Source organism: Amblyomma maculatum, chromosome 1 (assembly GCF_055883805.1).
Source record: "Amblyomma maculatum isolate TAMU_Amacu chromosome 1, ASM5588380v1, whole genome shotgun sequence".
Taxonomy (NCBI): Eukaryota; Metazoa; Arthropoda; class Arachnida; order Ixodida; family Ixodidae; genus Amblyomma; species Amblyomma maculatum.
Window position 1 is genome coordinate 316,729,710 of NC_139344.1, and position 24,790 is coordinate 316,754,499.

The following is a 24,790-nucleotide window of genomic DNA, read 5'->3' on the forward strand; positions in this document are numbered from 1 at the left end:
CGAGCTCGTTAGAAGACCGAGACCGTTTAAAAAAAAAGATATTTTACACAATTTACTTAGTGATCAGCTGGACAACTATGTACTAGTCGGTCGTTCATGTTGCCGCTCAGCACTGTGGTTGCTTTAAGATTTCCAAACAAGGGTACGAAAGGCACTTGCGTTCTGCATACTCATATTTTAAATAGCGTGTACCTACATGTAGAGAGAGGCATAGAAGATGGCTACAAAGACTGAAAGGTAACCTAACAAGGATTGAGGAAAAGCTTCATTTTGCAGCCAACGTTTAGAAAAGCGGCAAAGGCCGGTTCTGCGGGAAATCCGCCTTTGTCGGCCATGATTCTGGCTGGTGGTAACATGGCCGAGTACTAATTCGCTGGTGTGACGTAGGAAGACGACATGATATCCCAGAGAGCTAACTTAGGTTTCTGATTCGATGTAGACGCGTGGGAAAGAGCAACTAACTTTCAGGTCTCTTGGATAGCAAGCGAGGCGCACTTCTCGTATACCGCACAGGCATGTTGTGACGTCTTGGCGGACTTTATATCGATATCGAGTGGTCGCTTAGGATCAGTGTCTAGATGACAAGGTGGCTTAGGGCTGTGTATTGCAATAACAACGTGCGAGGCATTAGAGACACAAATTAAGGGATTCGTCATTAAACGAGGAGAGACTACAAGCACGCGAACGAGAAATCGCAAGTTGAGCATCAAGTGGGAGCCACTTACGCTATCGCGTCACACTATCAAAGGTGGCGCTTAAGTGCGTGCCTACAGAATTTCTTCATATTGTGCATAGATGTGTTTTCAGTAGTTGAAGGAAGATGATTGAATACGATCTTGGAACGGACGGCTGACCACCGAGTAATCGAATGCATGCGTCTTTCTGTGGTTGTTATGAGGCTTGGAATGTTGAGTTGCAAGCGGCATCGCAAACCCAAGTCGATGCGAGGCGCCTTTTGCTAAATGCGATGCCATGTGCTCGCTGATAACTGAAAAATCTCGACCCAAGGCTTTAGCAGGCTAGAGCAATCGTGCAAATGAGCCGCGTGTCCATGCGTTGCAACATTCCAATAAAAACACCACAGTAGTTCATCTGGCTTCTAGAGTTAGCGCATTAGGACGTGCATGAGTACTTTTTTTTTTCTCCTGTTTTATCAATAACTGAAAAATTAGATTTAGCTTCTTTTTCCTCGTATCACTCGACGCGACCCGACGCGCACGTCCGAATACTTGGGAATCCAACTGTTAATATTGCTGGTTAAACTCGATCTACAAATGACATAGTTGTGCCTTCTCTCAGTTAGCGTTGACGAATAATTGCCTAGAAATATATAAGAGAAGGGTCTTTAATTTTTGAGGCGTTCTAACAACGAGATAAAACAAAGTGTTAGTGCTTTTTATCACACGAGAAAAGTTCGAACATCAGAAGACACTGTTGTGGCTCTGGGGCTATGGCGACCCGGCTTTCACTTGGTAGCGTGCAGAGACTCGGGGTTGAAGAAGGACTGAATCTTCGAAGTTGGTAAAATATGTACAAGCAGGTTTACTGGCACTTTGAGAAAACGTATTTACAATATTTACATGAAAAAGAAGGGTACATCAGCAAAATGGCAAGCGTTGAGAGTTCATAGCGAGAAGCGACTGGATGAGCCGTTTACCCAGGGCCCAGAGCGACATTTCGTGCTCTGCAGCGTCCTTAAAAACCCCCTATGTCCAGCCCCTCTCTGAAGATGCTGACCAACCAAATCCAGGGCACGCCCCTCAGGTATCGGCATCCAATCGAACACATCACTGCACTGATGGTCTGAAGCACTGACTGGTCCGGCATTCATTCGTTGGGCGTGATCACTTGTTGGCGGGAAAAGCTTGGGAACGGCGAGGAGAGGAGGTACATTTCTATTCTTCAGCAAAGAAACCACAGGCTGGTTCTGACAAGGGGTTTTACTTCTCAGAAACCCGAGTGCACGTGGCGCCGCATAGGGCTCCCAACATGGTCCCTTTTCGACAATTGCAAATCTTTCCTGCATTCCCGGGAAATCACTTAATGGCCGTATGAGTCATGCTCCTTTCTTGTCCTGCACGTCAGCGGACATGTCACTCTGTCGTCTCCTTTGAAAAGTAGACATTCCTCACTGGACGATAGCCCTTCTCGACTGGAAGGGTGAACAAAAGAAAGAAAGCACTTCCTGCTATTTCCCTCAGGGGGACGTTTCTTTGTGTTTTTCCAGACGTTCTCTTGACAAGGTCAATTTGGCATTTGCAGGTTGTCCACAAAGCAAAACATGCTTACAAAACAGGATTCCTGGAAACAGGCTCACTTAGAGCCATTGGACCATCACCACATATTCACAAAACTTATCCATGCCCACAGGCGAACAATAGAGCGCGCAATTGCGGATGCTTGGTCGTAACAGCCTCCTCCCCCGCCAGAAGAGACTCGGAGGGCAGCAGCCGCAGCTGCTGCATGAAGAGACGACTTAATGGCCTGCACGTGAACGCTTGAAGCTCGCTGTTGCTTGTCGCGTTGTCTTGATTGTTGTAGGCCAAATTGCTCGAGCTGTCTGAAACTCAACCACATGTCGAAGCAAGCACTCGGCTCCCGTCTGAAGAGACCAGGTCAAAAGAAAACTGCCATTGTTGTTCGAGAAAAGCCCACTCTCAAGACGTTCAGGACCCACGTATTCCTAGAAAACCAAACGTGCTGCTTTACATAGTCACACATATACAAGCGCACGAAAAAAAAAAAAAAACCTGATTATCAATTTGGATACATGGTGAGGAACATCTCGGACCGCTTAGAAAGAGCGGCTAAGCGCGTCCGCATTCCCATTTAACTTCCCCTTTTTGTCTCTTATTTCAAAATTGTACTGCTGTAAAATCAAGCTCCACCTAAGAAGGCGACTGTTCTTCGATGTCGCAGTTTGCAGCCAAGCCAGGGGACAATGGTCCGTCTCTACGGTGAATTTGGCCCCTCCAAGATAGCACTGCAATTTTTGAATGGCCCATACAATGCAAGCGCACTCTTTCTCTGACGCGCAATAAGCCCTCTCTCTAGAACTCAGTTTTCTGCTCAAGTAGAGCACGGGGTGCTCATTACCGTCGTCATCTCTCTGGCAGAGAACAGCACCTAACCCTCGATCACTGGCATCACACTGGACCGTGAATCCTCGGCCATAGTCTGGAGCTCGCAATACCGGACGGCTAATCAGCACAGCCTTCAGGTTTACGAAGGAGGCTTCCTTTTGTTCGTCCCAGACTACATTTGTCGGTTCTGTCTTGCGGAGAGCGTCGGTCAGAGGGCTGGCCAAAGCTGAATAGTTAGGGATGTAGTGATTGTAGTATCCAGTCAGACCTAGGAATGCTCGAATTTCCGTCTTCGTGCTCGGCCGCGGGTAGTCTGCTACCGCAGAAATCTTAATCTCGCTGGGTTTCCTGAAACCTTGACCTACATTGTGACCCAAGTAGTCCACGGTCGCCCTTGCCAGGCAACATTTCTCGGCCTTTACGGTTAGTCCAGCTTGACGCAAAAGGCTCAGTACAGCTCTTAGATGTACCATATGGTCCGCCCATGAGTCGGAAAAAACCGCAATGTCGTCTAAATAAGGCACCGCGAATGTTTCACACCCCTTTAAAACCCTATCCATGAGTCGGGAAAAACAAAATGGAGCATTTTTGAGCCCGAAACTCATCATTGTTGGCTGGTAGCTGCCCGTCGGAGTGACGAAAGCCGCGTATCTGCTGGCGCGTTCAGTGAGCGGTACTTGCCAGTATCCTCGAGTAAGGTCCAGCGTAGTCACATATGCCGCTCTACTGACCTGTTCTACTCTCTCCTCAATATTCGGAATAGGATACACTTGATCCCTGGTGAGAGAATTTAGCTTTCGGTAGTCTACCACAGGCCTAGGGTCTTTACCTGGAGCTTCTACTAAGATCATAGGCGAAGCATAATCGCTTTCCGAGGGTTTTATTACTCCCAATTCCAGCATGCGAGTTACTTCCCTATCCAGAATTTCTCTTTGCCTTGGAGAAAATCGGTAGCACCTTGATCGCACTGGCACGTCTGAAGTCAGCTCAATATCGTGCTCAGTCAAATCAGTTCTGCCTGGCCTGTCCACGAAGCAGGCCTCAAACTCTGTTATTATTTCGCCCAGATCGGACAGCTGGGATTTCTTTAGTTCTCCTCTCTGCTCCGTCTTTCTGAGAAGCTCCTGAGCGTTGCTTCCTTTTCCGCTGAGGCAAATCAAGTTGTCCCCAATCTCCTCAGGAAGGTTTAACGTTAGATTTATCATGGTTTCCCTCTGCTCATAAGGCTTCATAAGATTGCAATGATAAATGCGCACTGCTTTACGCCTATCGGGGATTTTCACTGCGTAGTTAGTGTCAGAAAGCTCTGCAACGACTTTAGCAGGTCCTTCCCACTGTACTTCGAGCTTATTCTTGGGATCATTGGCTTGCTCCATAGCTAAGTCCTCTCGGGTTCCACTTAGAAGTCTCGTGAGATTACTAGAGACTGGCGGCAAGAGGTTACTCTCAAGAACGTCCTCATTCCGCGTCTCATCAAGCTCACTTTCAAGTTGACTTATCTGAGATGCCTCGCTCTCAAAGTTTTCTGACCCGCTATTTTCCGCATCGACCACTGTCTTAACTGCCGTTTCCTCCGCTGTGGAATTTTCTGGTATGAGCAGTGTAGCTAGTTCTCGCGCCTTTGAACGTGTTAAGGCCTGCACATCTCTGTCTCCGAAAATCAGAAGGCAAGCTTTGACCTTCTCGTAGTTGTCCGCGTCCTCCTTGTTTAGCCGCGCGACAACCTCCGCTGCCTCGCAGGGCAGAACCGTCAATAATCTCTGAGACCACGTGTCTCGCTGGAAGGACAGTTCTTCGCAAGTTCGCTCAAAGTTACCCAGATACAGACCGATATCCCCTGATATCACATATGGCTGCATGTACTTTGACATCTTGAAATCTGCCTCCTTGTTGAGAAGAGGTACCGCTAGCTGGGGACAATTGCCCGACCTCTTGCTCAACTCTACTTCTAATTTCCGGAGCTCAATTTCTAGCTCCCGCTTTTTTGCTTCTCTCTCAAGCTTCTCACGTTCGTGCTCCCTTTCCTCTTTTTCCCTCTCAAGTTCACGCTTTCTTTCCTCTTTTTCCCTCTGACGTTCGCGCTCCCTTTCCTCTTTTTCCCTCTGACGTTCGCGCTCCCTTTCCTCTTTTTCCCTCTGACGTTCGCGCTCCCTTTCCTCTTTTTCCCTCTCAAGTTCACGCTCACGCCTCTTTTCCTCTTTTTCCCGCTCTTTCTGCTGTCTGAGCTGTTCCTCCTTTTTTTGGGCGATGAGGTTCCATGCTTCACTGAGCTCCTCATCATCGGCTCCCAAATCTGTGATTGCCTTTATAATCAAAGGTTTTCGTGCCAAACCACTTGTATCAATTCCCAATTCCTCACACAATAGCAACAGGTCCGGTTTCTGCAGCTTTTGTAGGTCCATGATCGCTCCGAGTGTCGGCTACTTCCAAAACAACTGTGCAAACTACCAACCTAAAGGCGTTTCCACACTCTCTTTACCAGTTCTAAAATCTAACCCTGTTCTAGAACCTGGTCCACATCAGAAGAAAAGCCAAGCACTCACCCACACATGCGATCGATGTTCCGAGCTGCCCTCTTGGCCGATTGTTGCTCCTGCTTGTTGCTTGAGATGCCACCTCCGATCACAAGGTGTTGTGGCTTGTAGCTTCAGATCCACCTCCAATCACCAGATGTTGTGGCTTGTAGATTCAGATCCCACCGCTGGGCACCAGTCGTTGTGCTTGTAGATTCAGATCCCACCGCTGATCACCAGTTGTTGTGGCTCTGGGGCTATGGCGACCCGGCTTTCACTTGGTAGCGTGCAGAGACTCGGGGTTGAAGAAGGACTGAATCTTCGAAGTTGGTAAAATATGTACAAGCAGGTTTACTGGCACTTTGAGAAAACGTATTTACAATATTTACATGAAAAAGAAGGGTACATCAGCAAAATGGCAAGCGTTGAGAGTTCATAGCGAGAAGCGACTGGATGAGCCGTTTACCCAGGGCCCAGAGCGACATTTCGTGCTCTGCAGCGTCCTTAAAAACCCCCTATGTCCAGCCCCTCTCTGAAGATGCTGACCAACCAAATCCAGGGCACGCCCCTCAGGTATCGGCATCCAATCGAACACATCACTGCACTGATGGTCTGAAGCACTGACTGGTCCGGCATTCATTCGTTGGGCGTGATCACTTGTTGGCGGGAAAAGCTTGGGAACGGCGAGGAGAGGAGGTACATTTCTATTCTTCAGCAAAGAAACCACAGGCTGGTTCTGACAAGGGGTTTTACTTCTCAGAAACCCGAGTGCACGTGGCGCCGCATAGGGCTCCCAACATGGTCCCTTTTCGACAATTGCAAATCTTTCCTGCATTCCCGGGAAATCACTTAATGGCCGTATGAGTCATGCTCCTTTCTTGTCCTGCACGTCAGCGGACATGTCACTCTGTCGTCTCCTTTGAAAAGTAGACATTCCTCACTGGACGATAGCCCTTCTCGACTGGAAGGGTGAACAAAAGAAAGAAAGCACTTCCTGCTATTTCCCTCAGGGGGACGTTTCTTTGTGTTTTTCCAGACGTTCTCTTGACAAGGTCAATTTGGCATTTGCAGGTTGTCCACAAAGCAAAACATGCTTACAAAACAGGATTCCTGGAAACAGGCTCACTTAGAGCCATTGGACCATCACCACATATTCACAAAACTTATCCATGCCCACAGGCGAACAATAGAGCGCGCAATTGCGGATGCTTGGTCGTAACAACACCGAAAACCAAACAAAAATAAATACCAGTAAATCAGCATTAAGTAAGTTTTCTCTCGGCCCCCAACTTCCCTCTGTTTCATCCGCGGTCTTGCTAGAACTCCCCAAATGTACTTTATTCAGTAATTAAAAGGCAGGCGCAGCCTCTCTATGTACTGGCCCTGCACACAAAGCCTCGAACCAGCATCATAGAGCGCCATGGACTGGCACAGGCCCGGTGAAACATCACATTTTCCGTCCAGAGCAAAATACAATGCTCAAATCTCTGCGCAAACGACATTATGACACGAACAAGACATTTGATTATTAATGTAAAAAGATGACATGGTCATATTTCCTGAGCCCAAACAGTATACGAATTAGCATTAAACCCGAATGACACTTACATTAATAGCATGGACAAGATATTAAAAATTAAATCAAGAAAAATAAAGTGAAATCGTCAGACATTATGTCACAGGACCTGCTTATTGAAATTTTGTCCTGAAGCTCGTCAAATGCGGGGGTATTTTCTGGAAAGCCTCTTTTTTATTACCTCTTCATCCCAGACTTTGTTTTTACAATGCACAGTTTCCGTGAAAAGTTTCCGATTTTCACTTGGTGTGGGGCATAATGTATTCAAATTTAATGCGCACACTTATTAGAAGGAACTCATGAGTATTACTACAGACGAGTTTTCTATACCCAAATTGAACATCTTTTTTTATTGCCAAATATAACACTAGTAACCGAACTCTGTAATGTCACATTAAACCAGCATCCTGAACGAATGCAACGAAATAAAGGCTAATTTTTAAAGATGTTTCTGAGCTTACACGGCCTAAAAACATGTTGTACCCAGCACGCAATAGTGACTTCAAGTATGTGCCTTTTTTACAGGATTAATTATTAAATTCGTAACCTTAGTATCTACAAAATAACAACATATGTCAATACTACACACGATACAATGTTCAAGGCCTCGATATACACTTGTGGTTGTGGTATACCTTCTGAGCAGACGCTTTTCCAAACACATTTGTTTGCATAGTTTTGTTGTAAGCACACCCTTTGTTTACTTCCTCGTGCTATTACCTAATTTATTTTTCGCAAGAATATTATGCAGGAATTTTCTCCTATGTACCTAAGCACCATGTTTTTTGTTTGTTTGTTTTCGGTCTGTACTAACTGAATTCTTTTGTTTTTCTAGTGGGTGGTCAATGCACTTTGTTTTCAAGCAGATCAGGATTCTTTAGGACTTTCTGGGCTTTTTTAGGCTTTCGTTAGGTTTGGTAAGCCTTAGTAAAGCTGTTTAGGTGCGTCCGAAACATTACACCTTAAGCTGAAATAAAGGTATTTGTTGCGTTGCATCGAAATGTAACATGCCCGTCAACGAAGAGCTCGTGCAGTTTCGCTCGCACTTGGGCGCAAAGTTCGAAATAGTAAAAGGCCAGATGTACTGTGGTTTTTAGAGGCACCAGACGCACGGTAATTAAAATAGTGCAGAGTAATTAGGGCACACTGTGCTTTGTAGATATGCGGCTATGTTGTGTAGAGCACCTAGAACGAGTACTTAGAGCACATAGACTCCAAAGAGGAAACACCATTTGCAGCTTGCACCTACCGCACACCTTGTATGGTTGATTAAGTAACTACTATCGGGACCTTTTTCGCATGATACATGGTGGCATGATGGTGAGTCGAGTAAATACATAGTTAACATGTTATCATAAAATTATTAATGTCACATGCGACTACGAGTATTCGCGAAAATAAAAGTCTCTGCATGAAAACAAGGCCCACAGCCACTAGGAGCTGGCCGAGCACACTAAATCGCGACATATATAATTACATGCGATAATAATGGTTGTATTTTGTAGACAAATGCTCGAATAAATTAAATGTGCCACCAGGCCACTGAGGGCGAAAACTGCTTGAGGCACCTTTTCAAGTTACTTGGGATAGAAATAACTTATATGCCGAAATTGCACCTTTTAGTGCCACTGAACGCAGCAGCTAGTATGAAATGAAGCATGGAACTGTCGACGTCACTCAAAGCGTGATCGAAAGCAAACACAAAATAGGTTGCAGTTCGTAGTATGGTTCAAGGAACAATAAACCTCGTACTGACACATATAACTTACTTAAGTGTGCTTATTTTCGACTGCCGCAATAAGTACTGTACAGCTATTTAACCTGTTGGTTCCGTTAATTTCCCAGCCAGGCTTTACACCTATGCGTGAGAGCAAGGGGAGCGGCAGGGTGAATTTCTCACAGATCCCGAATGAGCCTTACGAGATCTCAACATGGCAACAGTGTGATCTCCTACGTAAAGCACTCGACGTCGCTCGAAGAAGTGACACGACTAAGATTCGTGCAAAGCTACCGTACAAGTGGTTAGACCCTCGTCACAGCGGCCAACGCCGGTCACTATAGGAGTCACTCAAGGCTTCTAATGGACGCAGAAGGAAAGGGTAATCAACGCTGATCCGCCGTCGTCACCATCGACTACAACACATCAGCTGTTAGTGTCAAGTGGGCGAGTGTGACTTACCTTCGGTGTTGACGGTCGAGATGTAGGTCCAGTTGTACATTAGCAGAGTGTCGACCATCATCTGCGACTGGTACTGGTCGGAAGGCACCACGCGCAGGAAGTACTTGAAGAATTGCTTGTTGCTTAGCTGTCGCGATGTGGCCGAGTAGCCGATCTGCGGGATGTTGAAGAGCTGCAGCAGATTCTGAACCTGCAACACGATCAGGGTGAGGGAACAGATCAAGATAATATTGTGGCTGGTAGTGAAAGGCAGCAAGCAATCTAGGTTGAGTGACGCAGCCTAGCATCTGTACTGAACCGCTATTGAACTAGGTCTAGAGCCCTCCATGACGCCGCTAAGAACGGCGAAGCAACTAGAGACCGAGTACAGTTGGAGCGCTCTATATATGGCCACGTGGTCTGGCGATCACGTGGCCGGAGAAGCAAATGCACGCTCACGGACAGCGGCTGCTCGAGGTCATGGCGCGGCTTACCTTGAAGCTGTATCCTGGGGAGCAAGAACTTCAAACTTTAATTTGAATAGCAGACTTTACGATTTAAATGCCTAATAAATTTGTCAGTATTTAACTTTCAAGTTTAAACACTTATGTACTGTGGTAATTGTGATACAGTTAAACCACTGTAAAACTATTAGTGTCATCACGACATCAATACCAGACACTGAAATCGCCGCTTATAGCGGCTTAATTGTTTTACGCAAAGCGTATTCAGCTCGTTCTGTCGAAAATCCGTCGCTCGACTCCAATTTCTGCGCGGATGTTGTCACGAGCTATCGCAAGTGTTCAGAACGTGGCAGAAACAATGGAGGCCTGCAGTTGACTGATAACTACTGGGTACTAGATGGGAAGTGTAACGGGTGATTGCTGGTTAGCACCCAAGCCATAATTGATTGGTTTATTATCAATTATTCAAGATACTAAAATGAATAATTAAGAAATAATAAAAAAAAAAAAAACAGAAAAACTAGAAAGTTCAGAGTCATTGCGTCGTATCCGCCGTAGTGAAAAAATTGCAAGTATGAAGTCGGCATGTAGTAGCCTCTCGTAAAAAAATAATTCGAAGTTGTTTGTCATTGTGCCGTAGCCCGCCGCACTAAAGTGCTGGGACATGCGTCGTTTTCCGTCGTCGATAAAGAGTAGACGAAGCAAACGAACGCATGCTATCACGACTACACCTTGTTACGACCAAGCATCCGCATTTGCGCGCTCTATTGTTCGCCTGTGGGCATGGATAAGTGCTGTGAATATGTGGTGATGGTCCAATGGCTCTAAGTGAGCCTGTTTCCAGGAATCCTGTTTTGTAAGCCTGTTTTGCTTTGTGGACACTCTGCAAATGCCAAATTGACCCTGCCAAGAGAACGTCTGGAAAAACACAAAGAAACGTCCCCCTGCGGGAAATGCAGGAAGTGCTTTCTTTCTTTTGGTTACCCTTCCAGTCGATAAGCCCTATCGTCCAGTGAGGAATGCCTACTTTCCAAAGGAGACGACAGAGTGACATGTCCGCTGACGTGCAGGACAAGAAAGGAGCATGACGCATACAGCCATTAAGTGATTTCCCAGGAATGCAGGAAAGATTTGCAATTGTCGAAAACGGACAATGCTGGGAGCGGATGCGGCGCCACGTGCACTCGGGTTTCTGAGAAGTAAAACCACTTGTCAGAACCAGCCTGTGGTTTCTTTGCTGAAGAATAGAAATGTACCTCCTCTCCTCGCCGTTCCCAAGCTTTTCCCGCCAACAAGTGATCACGCCCAACGAATGAATGCCGGACCAGTCAGTGCTTCAGACCATCAGTGCAGTGATGTGTTCGATTGGATGCCGATACCTGAGGGGCGTGCCCTGGATTTGGTTGGTCAGCATCTTCAGAGAGGGGCTGGACATAGGGGGTTTTAAGGACGCTGCAGAGCACGAAATGTCGCTCTGGGCCCTGGGTAAACGGCTCATCCAGTCGCTTCTCGTTATGAACTCTTAACGCTTGCCATTTTGCTGATGTACCCTTCTTTTTCGTGTAAATAATCTTGTAAATAAGTTTCTCAAAGTGCCATTAAACCTGCTTGTACATATTTCACCAACTTAGAAGATTCAATCTTTCGTCAACCCCGAGTCTCGACACGCTACCAAGTGAAGGCCGGGTCGACGTAGCCCCAGCGTCACGACAACTGGTGTCCAGCGTTGGGATCTGAATCTACAAGCCACAACATCTGATGACTGGAGGTGGGATCTGGATCTACAAGCTACAACATCTTGTGATCGGAGGTGGCATCTCAAGCAACAAGCAGGAGCAACAATCGGCCAACAAGAGAGCAGCTCGGAACATCGATCGCATGTGTGGGTGAGTGCTTGGCTTTTCTTCTGATGTGGACCAGGTTCTAGAACAGGGTTAGATTTTAGAACTGGTAAAAAGTGTTGAAACGCCTTTAGGTTTGGTAGTTTGCACTGTTGTTTTGGAAGTAGCCGACACTCGGAGCGATCATGGACCTACAAAAGCTGCAGAAACCGGACCTGTTGCTATTGTGTGAGGAATTGGGAATTGATACAAGTGGTTTGGCACGAAAACCCTTGATTATAAAGGCAATCACTGATCTGGGAACCGATGATGAGGAGCTCAGTGAAGCATGGAACCTCATCGGGCAAAAAAAGGAACAGCTCAGACAGCAGAAAGAGCGGGAAAAAGAGGAAAGGGAGCGCGAACGTCAGAGGGAAAAAGAGGAAAGGGAGCGTGAACTTGAGAGGGAAAAAGAGGAAAGGGAGCATGAACGTGAGAAGCTTGAAAGAGAAGCAAAAAAGCTGGACCAAGAAATTGAGCTCCGGAAATTAGAACTAGAGTTGAGCAAGAGGTCGGGCGATTGTCCCCAGCTAGCGGTACCTCGTCTCAACAAGGAGGCAGATTTCAAGATGTCAAAGTACATGCAGCCATATGTGATATCAGGGGATATCGGTCTGTATCTGGCTAACTTTGAGCGAACCTGCGAAAAACTGTCCTTCCAGCGAGACACTTGGTCTCAGAGATTATTGACGGTTCTGCCCAGCGAGGCAGCGGAGGTTGTCGCGCGGCTAAGCAAGGAGGACGCGGACAACTACGAGAAGGTCAAAGCTTGCCTTCTGAGAAAGTATAGGCTTAGCGCCGAGGCGTTCAGACAACGTTTTCGGAACGCTACTAAGTCCAGGGACGAGAGTTACCCTGAATTCCTGTACAATTTAAGAGTAAATTTGGGCGAGTGGCTAAAGAGCACAGATTCCTACAGTGATAGGGACGCTGTAGTCGAGCGAATTCTTTTGGAGCAGTTTTATAACTGCCTCCCAGAAAAAGAAAGAAATTGGTTACAGGACCGAGGCGAAATTAAGTCGGCAACTGAAGCTGCCGAACTTATTGAGGAGTATGCTTCGCGCCGACAATTCAGCAACCCAGCAGTGGATAGGCCCCGCAATCCCAAGTTCAGTGTGAAAAACCGTCAGGAAAGGCACTTTGCTAGAGTTGGAAACGAAGAAATGAAGGTTTCTTCAGGCAAATTCCCTAGAAAGGACGGCAGTGAGAAAAGTGGGGAAGTGACCAACGTGCAGAACACAAAGAATAAGCTTGAGGCTAGGAAGCCGCTCACATGCTTTAGGTGTAATGAGCAGGGTCACATTGCCGTCAACTGCCGGAAAGAAAAGATTGCTTTCTCGTATGTCAGGGACTGCGATGAAAATATGCAGCTTTTAGAACCCTACCTGCATGACCTAGTAGTCAACGGGAAGCCTTGCAAGGTACTGCGCGATTCGGCCGCAACGATGGATGTTGTCCATCCGGCGTATGTATCGCCTTCCGACTATACACGACAGTGTGCATGGATCCGCCAGGTAGTGGAGGAAGAGAGTGTGTGCTTGCCAATCGCGAACGTGGTCATCGAGGGCCCTTTCGGCGAGTTAACAACCGAGGCTGCCGTTTCAGGAAAGCTTCCTAAGTGCTATCCGTATTTGTTCTCCAACAAATCGGACATGCTGCTGCGAAAGAGGGGCATCCTTTTCGGAGACAGAGTTGTGCAAGCCTTAACACGTTCAAAGGCGCGAGAACTAGCTACACTGCTCATTCCAGAAAAATCAACAGCGGAGGAAACGGCAGTTAAAACAGTGGTAAATGCGAAAGATAGCAGGTCAGAAAACTTTGAGAGCGAGGCATCTCAGATAAGTCAACTTAAAAGTGAGCTTGATGAGACGCGGAATGAGGACGTTCTTGAGAGTAACCTCTTGCCGCCAGTGTCTAGTAATCTCACGAGACTTTTAAGTGGAACCACAGAGGACTTAGCTATGGACCAAGCCAATGATCCTAAGATACAGGAGCTTCTCAAAAGGACGGAGCAGATAGGAGAAGTAAAGAAATCTCAGCTGTCCGATCTGTGGGAGCTAATAACAGAGTTTGAGGCCTGCTTCGTGGACAGGCCAGGCAGAACTGATTTGACTGAGCACGATATTGAGCTGACTTCAGACGTGCCAGTGCGATCAAGGTGCTACCGATTTTCTCCAAGGCAAAGAGAAATTCTGGATAGGGAAGTAACTCGCATGCTGGAATTGGGAGTAATTAAACCCTCGGAAAGCGTTTATGCTTCGCCTATGATCTTAGTAGAAGCTCCAGGTAAAGACCCTAGGCCTGTGGTAGACTACCGAAAGCTAAATTCTCTCACCAGGGATCAAGTGTATCCTATTTCGAATATTGAGGAGAGAGTAGAACAGGTCAGTAGAGCGGCATATGTGACTACGCTGGACCTTACTCGAGGTTACTGGCAAGTACCGCTCACTGAAAGCGCCAGCAGATACGCGGCTTTCGTCACTCCGACGGGCAGCTACCAGCCAACAATGATGAGTTTCGGGCTCAAAAATGCTCCATTTTGTTTTTCCCGACTCATGGATAGCGTTTTAAAGGGGTGTGAAACATTCGCGGTGCCTTATTTAGACGACATTGCGGTTTTTTCCGACTCATGGGCGGACCATATGGTACATCTAAGAGCTGTACTGAGCCTTTTGCGTCAAGCTGGACTAACCGTAAAGGCCGAGAATTGTTGCCTGGCAAGGGCGACCGTGGACTAGTTGGGTCACAATGTAGGTCAAGGTTTCAGGAAACCCAGCGAGATTAAGATTTCTGCGGTAGCAGACTATCCGCGGCCAGGCACGAAGACGGAAATTCGAGCATTCCTGGGTCTGACTGGGTACTACAATCACTACATCCCTAACTATTCAGCTTTGGCTAGCCCTCTGACCGACGCTCTCCGCAAGACAGAACCGACAAATGTAGTCTGGGACGAACAAAAGGAAGCCTCCTTCGTAAACCTGAAGGCTGTGCTGATTAGCCGTCCGGTATTGCGAGCTCCAGACTATGGCCGAGAATTCACGGTCCAATGTGATGCCAGTGATCGAGGGTTAGGTGCTGTTCTCTGCCAGAGAGATGACGACGGTAATGAGCACCCCGTGCTCTACCTGAGCAGAAAACTGAGTTCTAGAGAGAGGGCTTATTGCGCGTCAGAGAAAGAGTGCGCTTGCATTGTATGGGCCATTCAAAAATTGCAGTGCTATCTTGGAGGGGCCAAATTCACCGTAGAGACGGACCATTGTCCCCTGGCTTGGCTGCAAACTGCGACATCGAAGAACAGTCGCCTTCTTAGGTGGAGCTTGATTTTACAGCAGTACAATTTTGAAATAAGATACAAAAAGGGGAAGTTAAATGGGAATGCGGACGCGCTTAGCCGCTCTTTCTAAGCGGTCCGAGATGTTCCTCACCATGTATCCAAATTGATAATCAGGTTTTTTTTTTTTTTTTTTTTTTTCGTGCGCTTGTATATGTGTGGCTATGTAAAGCAGCACGTTTGGTTTTCTAGGAATACGTGGGTCCTGAACGTCTTGAGAGTGGGCTTTTCTCGAACAACAATGGCAGTTTTCTTTTAACCTGGTCTCTTCAGACGGGAGCCGAGTGCTTGCTTCGACATGTGGTTGAGTTTCAGACAGCTCGAGCAATTTGGCCTACAACAATCAAGACAACGCGACAAGCAACAGCGAGCTTCAAGCGTTCACGTGCAGGCCATTAAGTCGTCTCTTCATGCAGCAGCTGGGACTGCTGCCCTCCGAGACTCTTCTGGCGGGGGAGGAGGCTGTTACGACCAAGCATCCGCATTTGCGCGCTCTATTGTTCGCCTGTGGGCATGGATAAGTGCTGTGAATATGTGGTGATGGTCCAATGGCTCTAAGTGAGCCTGTTTCCAGGAATCCTGTTTTGTAAGCCTGTTTTGCTTTGTGGACACTCTGCAAATGCCAAATTGACCCTGCCAAGAGAACGTCTGGAAAAACACAAAGAAACGTCCCCCTGCGGGAAATGCAGGAAGTGCTTTCTTTCTTTTGTTCACCCTTCCAGTCGATAAGCCCTATCGTCCAGTGAGGAATGCCTACTTTCCAAAGGAGACGACAGAGTGACATGTCCGCTGACGTGCAGGACAAGAAAGGAGCATGACGCATACAGCCATTAAGTGATTTCCCAGGAATGCAGGAAAGATTTGCAATTGTCGAAAACGGACAATGCTGGGAGCGGATGCGGCGCCACGTGCACTCGGGTTTCTGAGAAGTAAAACCACTTGTCAGAACCAGCCTGTGGTTTCTTTGCTGAAGAATAGAAATGTACCTCCTCTCCTCGCCGTTCCCAAGCTTTTCCCGCCAACAAGTGATCACGCCCAACGAATGAATGCCGGACCAGTCAGTGCTTCAGACCATCAGTGCAGTGATGTGTTCGATTGGATGCCGATACCTGAGGGGCGTGCCCTGGATTTGGTTGGTCAGCATCTTCAGAGAGGGGCTGGACATAGGGGGTTTTAAGGACGCTGCAGAGCACGAAATGTCGCTCTGGGCCCTGGGTAAACGGCTCATCCAGTCGCTTCTCGTTATGAACTCTTAACGCTTGCCATTTTGCTGATGTACCCTTCTTTTTCGTGTAAATAATCTTGTAAATAAGTTTCTCAAAGTGCCATTAAACCTGCTTGTACATATTTCACCAACTTAGAAGATTCAATCTTTCGTCAACCCCGAGTCTCGACACGCTACCAAGTGAAGGCCGGGTCGACGTAGCCCCAGCGTCACGACAACCTAATGCGAAGATTACGCGTCCTTCTAATTTTTATCTTTTACCTAAATATGATGGCACTCGAAGCCATAACGAGCACACTATAATGTTTTTCGAACAGCACGCTAAAGCTCCTGACTTTCCGAAAATGTGCCGAATGTTTTCGCGCAGTAACATTCGCTATTGAATATGATACTTGGATGAAAGATGACTGCGGTACCTAGGATGATAGTGATCAGAATATATATAATCTTATGTAAGACATTATCTTATGACATCAAATATGGCACGAAGGTATCTTGTATTTGATGCCATGTTGCGTCACAATTTCATACACGAGTCTGATGTGAAGCTGATGCGGCTGACACAAAACTTCTTTTCTTTTGTGCACTTTGAACTTTAAGCCTAGAACAATTTAGCACGTTCATTTACTGGATTTAGAGATCTCTGTGGAATGCGTAGGAGCAGCATTGATAAAGAGAAGTGATAACATTTTAAAATTCTGTGATTACCGCCAACTTTCGGTTCCCTTAGCTCAGCTCGGCACTCGACTGTCTAAGGAGGTCAACTGTTCCGTTAAAATGAACGAAGCAGCTTCCAAGCAGTGCTTCGTCGAGCAGTGAACATTGTCGATTCAGTTTAAATACAAAATAAATTTGACAAGCGAGCTTGAACTGTGGAATCAGGAGCGTTTTGTAAGGCAGCATGGAAAGGCTTTAACGCGGACTAGCAGCTAGAGGAAGCAGGTGGTTACGAAAGCACTGCCGGCGGGCAGCGTTATGAAATTTTAAGCCCGGCTACGAAAGCCAACTGCGTAGTCAAACCAGAAAATTCAAGATTGCGCATCAATGCATCGGTCCTGCGAAAAGCCTTACTATATGGTTCTCACTTACAAAAAATAAGCAAAAAACATGCCTTAGCTGTGTTCACTGCTGACATCGTTGAACATGAAGGTGAACCACATTTTTTAAAGGTCACATTGATAGCCAAAGCGCCCTATATAAATTATATTATTGTTAAGCGGGGATCCAGGCACTGGTAGTGGGCACTGGTAGCGAGTAAGACCGGAGCGGGAGTGGCTCAGCTTGTAGACAGCTTCTCCGCAAAAGGCACTTCCTCTTTCTCGGCGATCTGTCCGCCTGATTGGAACTTCCTCTTTACAATCTTGCCCCCGCAGAAAAGAGGAGCCATCCTGGCGACTCAAGGAGACGAAAGGATAGCGGGATCGTAATAGGGTTTCAAACGGTCCACGTGAACAATCTCACGCCCACGGCGACGAAGGTCGGTGGAAGCGGCTAGCGGTTCAACAAGGTAATTGACGGGAGACGTCTGTTGGAGCACTAGATATGGTCCGTGGTATTTGGCAGTAAACTTGCTGGTAAGACCTGGTGGTGTCGATGGGACCCAGAGCCATACGTGAGCACCGGGAGAGAATTGATGCACAGGGTGGCTGCTGTCGCTGTGCGCTTTCTTCTGGGCTTGCTCGTCCGAAGTAAGCGAGCGAGCCAGCTTGCGGCATTCTTCAGCGTGCCTGGCAGCTGCTGAAAGTGATGTGTACTCTGACATATCAGGACGGTAGGGGAGGATGGTGTCGAGTGGAGACGAAGGTTCACGCCCGTACAGCAGAAAAAATGGTGAGAATCCGGTAGTTGCTTGAACGGCGGTGTTATAGGCATAGGTTACAAATGGGAGAATCTTGTCCCAATCGGAGTGGTCGGAGGCGATGTACTTGGACATCATGTCACCCAGCGTGCGGTTGAAGCGCTCTGTGAGGAAATTGGTTTGAGGGTGGTACGCGCTGGCTGTCCGGTGGATGGTCTGACATTCGCGTAGGAGCGCTTCGACAACCTCAGATAGGAAAGACTTTCCTCGATCACTTAGAAGTTCACGAGGGGCCCCGTGCCGCAGAATAAAATGATGAAGAAGAAAGGACGCGATGTTGGGTCCGGTGGCATCCTGAAGTGCTGCTGTCTCCGCATAGCGAGTAAGGTGATCGACGGCCACGATGATCCAACGATTCCCTGCAGGTGTATATGGCAGGGGTCCATACAAGTCGATGCCAACACGATCGAATGGTCGGTGCGGGCACGGAAGATGCTGTAGCGGAGCCGGCTGATGGAGAGGAGAAGGCTTGCGACGCTGGCAGTCGATGCATGAACGCACATACTTGTTGACGAAGGTGTACATACCGCGCCAGTAAAACCGCTGTCGCAACCGTTCATAAGTCTTAAATACACCCAAATGACCACACTGCGGATCATTATGGCAAGATGCGCATATATCACTACGGAGGTGGCGAGGTACGACGAGCAGCCACTTACGGCCATCTGGCATATAACTGCGTCGATAGAGAAGACGGTCACGAAGGGCGAAATGCTGCGCTTGACGACGAAGGGCGCGAGGAGGCGGTGAAAGTGACGAGTTAGTAAGAAGATCGATTAGTGATGTAAGCCACGGATCCTTGCGCTGTTCTGATGGCATGTCGTCGATGGACAAGGAAGACAAGGCGGAGCTGGAGGCAGGGGACAACGGAGCGTCAGGCGACACTGGCGAGCGAGATAAAGCGTCTGCGTCGGAGTGCTTACGCCCTGTACGATAGATGACTCTGATATCATACTCTTGTAGTCTAAGCGACCAGTGGGCGAGACGGCCGGTGGGGTCTTTTAGTGAAGACAACCAACACAAAGCGTGGTGGTCTGTAATAACATCGAATGGGCGCCCATACAAGTATGGCCGAAATTTCTGAAGCGCCCAAACAATGACCAGGCATTCCTTTTCTGTCACCGAGTAGTTGGTCTCGGCTATGGTCAAAGTTCGACTTGCGTACGCCACAACGTATTCATCAACACCGGGTTTTCGTTGGGCAAGAACAGCGCCGAGGCCGACGTCGCTGGCATCGGTGTGCACTTCAGTAGGAGCAGCCGGGTCAAAATGGCGCAATACGGGGGGTGAGGTAAGTATCGTGCGCAATTTCGTAAAAGCAGCATCGCAAGCCGGCGACCAGGCAGAAAGATCTTTTTGAGCGCTGAGAAGTCGCGTCAGAGGGGCAATGATGGTCGCAAAGTTCCGAACGAAACGCCTAAAATAGGAGCATAAGCCTATAAAGCTGCGTAATTGCTTGATAGATGTTGGCTTCGGGAACTCAGCGACAGCGCGAAGTTTAGATGGATCTGGAAGGATGCCATCTTTGGACACTAAATGCCCTAAAATAGTGAGTTGGCGAGCGGCGAAATGGCACTTTTTCAGATTGAGCTGTAGACCGGCGTTGCTAAGGCATTGCAAGACAGTTTCAAGGCGAGTTAGGTGGGTCGCGAAGTCGGATGAAAATACAACAATGTCATCCAAGTAGCAGAGACATGTGTGCCACTTCAAACCGCGGAGAATATTGTCCATCATGCGTTCAAATGTGACGGGCGCATTACACAGGCCAAATGGCATGACGTTGAACTCATAGAGCCCGTCGGGGGTGACAAAAGCTGTCTTAGGGCGATCGTCCTCAGCCATTGGAACTTGCCAGTAGCCAGAACGTAAATCGATTGAAGAGAAAAATTCCGCTCCATGCAAAGTGTCCAGCGCGTCGTCTATGCGTGGTAGCGGATAGACGTCCTTTCGTGTGGTCGCATTAAGGCGTCGGTACCCGTCTTTCTTCTTGACTAAAACGACCGGGGACGCCCAAGGGCTACTGGAAGGCTGAATTACACCCCTACTGAGCATCTCGTCGACTTGCTCATCAATAATGCGGCGCTCTGAGGCTGATACACGATAAGGGCGTTGGCGTAATGGGGCGTGCGTACCAGTATAGATGTGCTGAGAAACAGTTGATGTACGACCGAAGGATAGCTGCTGGATGTCAAAGGAAGCTTGGAATCGGTTCAGTAAGTCGAGGAGCTTGGCGCGTTGATCTGGAGCGAGAGCACTGTCGATGGCTTTGTCGAAGGTAGCCAGAGGCGGTGAAGAAGACGAGGAAGGAGGTGGGCTAAGGGCACTGACGTTGGGGGATATTGTGTCGGCACAGGTGGAGAAAACCGGTGGGACGGTCACAAAATTTTCTGACCGAACAGGCTCAGCATGCCCAACGCACTCGCAACGTTGCAACGTGAGTGGATAGAACGAATCGTTAGTAATGGCTAGTTCGGTGCGTCCACTTCGTACACTAAGGACGGCGCAGGGCAGGGGAAGACAGCGTCGCGAGACGAAGAGGGAAGATGAGGTGAAGAGCACTGTACAGTCTTGAAGAGAGGGACAGTTTATAGGCACAATCGCAGCAGATGAAGGCGGGATATCAGTAGCATACGCAACGTGGCATTTGGCTTCCCCAAGAACGTTAGCGGCAGTCGGTGCGGTGCACAGCGGAAAAAACTCTACTTCGGCACGAGCGCAATGAATTACGGCGCGATTGCGACACAAGAAGTCCCATCCTAAAATAATGTCATGAGAGCAGTCACGGAGAATGATAAAACTGATGACGTAGAGAACGTTCTGAATGGTGACTCGAGCCGTGCAGGTACCGATCGGTTCGATGTGCTGAGCAGTGGCGGTGTGCAATGAAACCCCAGAATATGGCAGAACAACTTTTCGTAACAAGCGGCACAGTCTAAGGTCAATAACCGACACAGCAGCACTAGTATCTACAAGCGCAAGAGTACAAACATTTTCAATGGTAACTTCTATTAAATTGTTCGGTGGCGAAGCAGGACTTTCACTGTTCGACGAAAGCGCAGTTCTTGCCTGCGGAACTGCGTCTAGTGGTTTTCCGGCATTGGCGAGGTAGAACGGCGGCGCATCGGCGACGGAGAGCGACGGCGCGGAGAGGTTGAGCGGTTGCCATAGGTTGAGCGGTTGGCATGCGAGAAGTGGTCAAAGTGAGAGGAGGGCTGAGGGGGCGCACGGAGAGGGGACGGCGGCTGCGCGTAGTTGACCGGGCTCTGATTGTAAGCGTACGGTGCCGAGCCACGGCGGCACAGGCGTGCAACATGGCCAGGGAGGCCACATGCAAAGCAAATCGGCCGATTGTCAGCTGTGCGCCAAGGGCGTAGAATAGGTGGCGCACGACGCTGAGTGAAAAATGCCCGCTGAGGCGAACCGTACGATGGAAAAGGCGCAGGAGGGGGTGGTCTTGCGGTAACCTCAGCATAAGACAGTGGACTGGGTCCGGGCGTCGGGACAGCGTCGGCATGAATGAGCGGAGCTGTCAGTGGAGCGGCATGAAGTGGTGGTTGTAGAGTGGGCGGAAGTGCTTCGGCAACTTGTTCCTGAATAACCTGGCGTATGTTCGAAGCGAGGTGTGAGCTGGATTGCGGAACGTTTGAAATTAATGATAATTGCCGGGCAACTTCTTCCCGTACGAAGTCTTTGATTTCCTGGATAAGTGTAGAGCTGACAGTGCCATCAGACATAGCCGTGATCGTGCCTTCAGGTTGTCGAGGGACGATGCGTTGGCGACGAAGTTCGTCGTAGCTTTGACACATCGTGACAACATCACTTACAGTGCGGGGCTCTTTGGCCATGAGGATGTTTAATACGCCTTCATTGATGCCCATCATGATGTGGCGAATCTTCTGAGCTTCAGTCATCGATGCATTTACACGATGGCACAAATCTAAAACGTCTTCGATGTAACTTGTGAAGGTTTCGCCTGTCTGCTGCACCCGCTCGCGCAAACGGTGTTCAGCGCGAAGCTTGCGGACCGCAGGGCGACCGAAGACATCCACAAAGCGAGATTTGAACGAGGCCCAAGTTGGAATGTCAGCCTCGTGATTTGTGAACTACAGCTTTGCGACTTGCGTAAGGTAGAAGATAACGTTGTTAAGTTTCAAGACGTCGTCCCACTTATTGTGGGTGCTTACACGCTCATACGACGAAAGCCAGTCCTCCACGTCCTGATCGTCGGTACCGGTGAAGAACGGCGGGTCCCGCTGTCGAAGCACTCCGGAGCATGGAATTGAAGAGGCCGAAGAGGCCGAGGTAGCGGGGCCGGTGGTGTTGGTGCTGGAGTCAGTCATTGCGGTTGGAATTCGGCGGCTGCGGAGCTACAGGGCGAGAAAGTAGAAGAGAAATCCCGCGACCTCCACCAAGTGTTAAGCGGGGATCCAGGCACTGGTAGTGGGCACTGGTAGCGAGTAAGACCGGAGCGGGGGTGGCTCAGCTTGTAGACAGCTTCTCCTTCTTCTTCTTCTTCTTCTCCCTCGTTGTAATGGCACATACCCACAGTGGGGGATTGGCCAGAATTCGTTGTAGGTGACATAATATTTTTGATAATGAAGATTTGACTATATGATATAAATAACCTAATAATTAGGAGCTAGTGTTGCTGAAAAAATTTGAAATTTTGAGGCGATGTAATAGAAAGCAATGAAAAAAGGAATAAAAAGGAATAAAGCTTCTCCGCAAAAGGCGCTTCCTCTTTCTCGGCGACCTGTCCGCCTGATTGGAACTTCCTCTTTACATTATATTATATATATTCCGATATAATTTGATTACATTTCCGAACCAAGAGCATTTTGTCTCCTAGATTTTAGCTAACAAGCCATTAATTGCTGATTGCCCCAATCCGCTCTCAATCTTACTTCAATCATATTTTCTTTTACTCAATGGTGGGATGTCCGTCAGCCTTTTGTTAGTGCGTCCACAGAAAATACGTGGATAGTATATTCCGAACGAATAATCGATACGTTTGAGCTTTCACCATAACCTGCGAATCAGCATCCCTTCCTGTTTTGTATCGATGTAGACGTACGTGTAATTTTCCTTGGGCCCTTTAAATGGACATGTTTGAAAGCTGTTCAACTTGCACTGTGCACACGCATGCGACGATTAAATATTGTTGTGTGTCTGCGCGGCGAACGTCTGATTTTGCGTGTCTGCCAGCTTTTAACGCTGATTAATTACCTCAGTTTGTTTTCAAGGCTTTCAGTAAATCTCTACGTTTCTCAATTGTAGGTGCCCACTTGATAAACAAAAAAAGATATCAGCTTGTAACGCTGATTACAAATGATCCAGAAATGTATTTTCACCAAAAGCTAATGAAAACAACTTTATTTACAAAGGTTGCTAAGTTTATCCAGTATTCATTTTTTTTCTCATATTCCTCTTTTTTCAGCCCATTTTTAATTACATGTATTATACGTAGCATTCCAATCATTTGTACGCTACAAGGGGTTCTATTACAGGAATATTTAAAGACAGGTCATATTTTTATTCTTCATTGCTATCTGTTTTGCCACTTTTTTCTTTATTTTTAAATTATTGTTACTCAGCTCGGGAAGGACTTGGACTGCTGTCTAGAGCATTTCCTAGACGCGAACGCAGAGGTAGGGGAAATCTGGTCGGCGGGCTCCATATAATGACTTTGTGGGTTAAAAATAAATTAATCAATTTAGGGCCAAAGTTGACGTCGGAATGCAAGCGAGCGATATGTGCTTCAGAGCGTTATGAAAATCACTCTTTCATGGTTGGCCAAACTGGTTTCTCTGCAGTGCTGCTGACGTTAAACAAGGGTCACTTGCAACCAGTAAAACCAGGATAACGCGCTGAACGCGCCTGATAATTATTCGCAAGTGGGGATCTTCAAGAGAATTACCCACTTAGTATACCATATGGCGTGCCAGCTTTATGTCACTGCGGCTGAACATTTACGAAGGGGCCAACTGGATGAGCGAAAAGGCGAGGACTAGCCTTACCTGTATAGTGACGGCCGACGAGCCTGGCCCGATGACGCCCACTAGGTTCTTGACTCGTCGTGCGGGCCCCTTGGGGCAGACGGCGGGCAGCTCGGTGACGTTTGCGCCACCGACGCCGCTCGTCTCCTGGGCGCTGATGGCGTCCCGGATGAACTCGATGCTCTGCTCGAGCGCTGTGGGCGAATACCAGCACGAGTCCCGGATTTCGATTCCCAGCGTCACGTTGGGCAGCAGCATGTCGCTGCGATTGATGTCGTCGATGGTTTGCAGCGAGGCCTCCACGCGCTGGATGCCGTAGTGCTCGCGGACCTGCATTGTTGCAGCCACATAGAAGTGAGTGCATTCACAGACTTTATTTATTTATTTTACAAGTGCTGCCAGACTTGTTATCAGGCCTTTGGCAGGAGTGGGCAGTTCAAGTGAACAAAAGCAAGAACAGCAAACAAGATACTAGACACTGAAGAATAAATCATAACAAAAACGCAGGAGAATATTTACATGATGAGGTCATTTGACGAGGAGAGGCACATGTAACTATGGATTGGGCGCAAGTGCGCAGAGGAATGAAGAAATAGTTGGGGAATCAACAGTCTCGGCGGGCAACGCATTCTATTCACAAATAGTACGTGAAAAAAAAAGGAATTTTTAAATGCGTTAGTCCTGCACGAATCAGCACGCTAAATGT

At 47.9% G+C, this 24,790-nt stretch overlaps 1 protein-coding gene across 1 annotated transcript in view; it reads right to left on the reverse strand.

The window, feature by feature from the left end:
• LOC146207197 (metabotropic glutamate receptor 5-like) overlaps positions 1 to 24,790 on the reverse strand; it is a 386,410-nt gene that overhangs the window by 208,325 nt on the left and 153,295 nt on the right. Inside the window, exons 4-5 of the mRNA XM_084608314.1 lie at positions 24,106 to 24,414; positions 9,352 to 9,541 (exon numbers count right to left, since the gene is read on the reverse strand). Coding sequence (XP_084464440.1) covers positions 9,352 to 9,541; positions 24,106 to 24,414 — 499 coding nt within the window. The remainder of the gene's footprint in view (positions 1 to 9,351; positions 9,542 to 24,105; positions 24,415 to 24,790) is intronic.